The following is a 1,891-nucleotide window of genomic DNA, read 5'->3' as shown; positions in this document are numbered from 1 at the left end:
GTGTTCAAATCTAAAGTTAAATTTAAGGTTAGTTAGAATAAATATTTAATGAAATACTTTCCCGATTATTTTAGCGGTTGAATATGCATACAACATGAATTCAGGATTTGTTTTCATTCACCACAAGTCAGAGTTGCCACCTCCAGTGCCAGTAAGATTCTTGTGACTTATGTGAGTGTGATATCTCCAGGCCCTATCTGGTCCCATCTCACTTTGATTACCCTGTCAAAAAAGTCAGCCTTCGCCCCTGCAAGAAAATTTAAAAATCAAGAACATAAAGCGTAGATGGAAGTCGGGGCAATTTTGAGTTACAAGAAGTTGGTATAAAAGTCAGTAAAATCTCTGAAGTAAAACCAGATCGTTTAAACGTCAAGTTAGTTTCTTTTTAATATTCTTTTTTTTTTCTGTTTTGTTTCTTTGTTTTTCTTTTTCCAACACAAATAGACAACCAGGTTTAAAAAAAAAAAAAAACGGCACTAACGAAAAACCTGTTATAAATGTTGTCACCTTCAGCTGTTGAAGCGGTGCCAAAATTGCTTTAAAATATTTAGGAGGTTTTTAAAATTTTTTTAATGTGTTTTGTTTCTTTTTGCTTTTATTTCTTTTAATCCTTTTTCAACAGAGACAGACTAAAAACTTTCAAAAGAAATTAAAAAACGGTTATAACTGGCATCACCTTGCAGCATCATCAGTGAACATGCTTCGTCGCCAATTTCTCTGCTCGGAAGCTCTTAAAATAATGCACATTGTACTATCCTAGTCTTTCCCCGTCATCCAACATCTGTTTGTTGAGGTTTTTCAAGTAAATTGCTCTGGGTTATCCTCTTCATCGTTTGCCTTGAGTTTTGCCACTGAGAGCTAGATGTTCAAGGCCCTTGTGTTCACTCAAGAGTGCCAGAAACAACAGCATTTCTTCGCTCGTGTGATAAGACCGACCGACCTACAAAATATAAAAATTATTTTTATGTGACGAATCGGTAGTGTTTTGTTTGTTTTAGTAGAGGTTTTACAGTGTGATGATACCAAATAGTTTTTTTATAACTTTTACTGTAAAATTTACCCCACTGGGGTCAGCTGGCCTCCTCACAAGGCTGACGACTTGTCTCTCACTGTAAAATAACGACATCCATCCAGGGTGTGGTTTGCTCCTTCTTTCCTATCAAACATCGACCGTCCTGATCTCCTCTTCTTCTTTTTTTATGTTTGTTACTCTCTTGTAACACCTCTAATCTTCGGCACTTATATTATGACCTTATTGTGTTGCAAGTGCCGTAAAACACTTAATTAAACGATACCCATCAAATAAATAATGATACCCTTCAACTAAATAATGATACCCTTCAACTAAATAATGATAGCCTTCAAATAAATGATGATACCCTTCAACTAAATAATGATACCCTTCAACTAAATAATGATACCCTTCAACTAAATAATGATACCCTCCAACTAAATAATGATAGCCTTCAAATAAATGATGATACCCATAAAAACAATACCCAACAAATAGAAAATGACACATATCATGTAATAAATTATAAACATTTCCCAGCAGGTGAGTTCCTCTGTCAGCACCGTCACAACTGTCCAGCCATAACAATGACGACGTTGAGGTCCACCCTCCTGGTCAGTCTGTGTCTGACCTGTGCCCATCTCCTTGACCCAGCGTCTGGTCAGCAGCAGCAGGTGGTCAGTGCTCCGTCCGGCTCCTACATGGGCTCCACTCTCACAGCGTTCAACGGCATGGAGTACCTGGCATACCGCGGGATTCCTTACGCCGAGCCGCCCACCGGCGACCTCAGGTTCCGGAAACCTGTCGCAAAGACCCCTTTGAGTACGTAGTAGTAGTAGTAGTAGTAGTAGTAGTAGTAGTAGTAGTAGTAGTAGTAGT

At 38.3% G+C, this 1,891-nt stretch overlaps 1 protein-coding gene across 1 annotated transcript in view; it reads left to right on the top strand.

Moving 5' to 3' along the window:
• LOC101862657 (cholinesterase) overlaps positions 1 to 1,891 on the top strand; it is a gene marked incomplete at its 3' end in the record, with an annotated part of 15,015 nt that overhangs the window by 4,410 nt on the left and 8,714 nt on the right. Inside the window, 1 exon segment of the mRNA XM_013083800.1 lies at positions 1,553 to 1,834. Coding sequence (XP_012939254.1) covers positions 1,600 to 1,834 — 235 coding nt within the window.

This window comes from Aplysia californica, unplaced genomic scaffold (genome assembly GCF_000002075.1).
Source record: "Aplysia californica isolate F4 #8 unplaced genomic scaffold, AplCal3.0 scaffold00255, whole genome shotgun sequence".
Classification (NCBI taxonomy): Eukaryota; Metazoa; Mollusca; class Gastropoda; order Aplysiida; family Aplysiidae; genus Aplysia; species Aplysia californica.
This window is presented reverse-complemented; position numbering and strand designations above follow the sequence as displayed.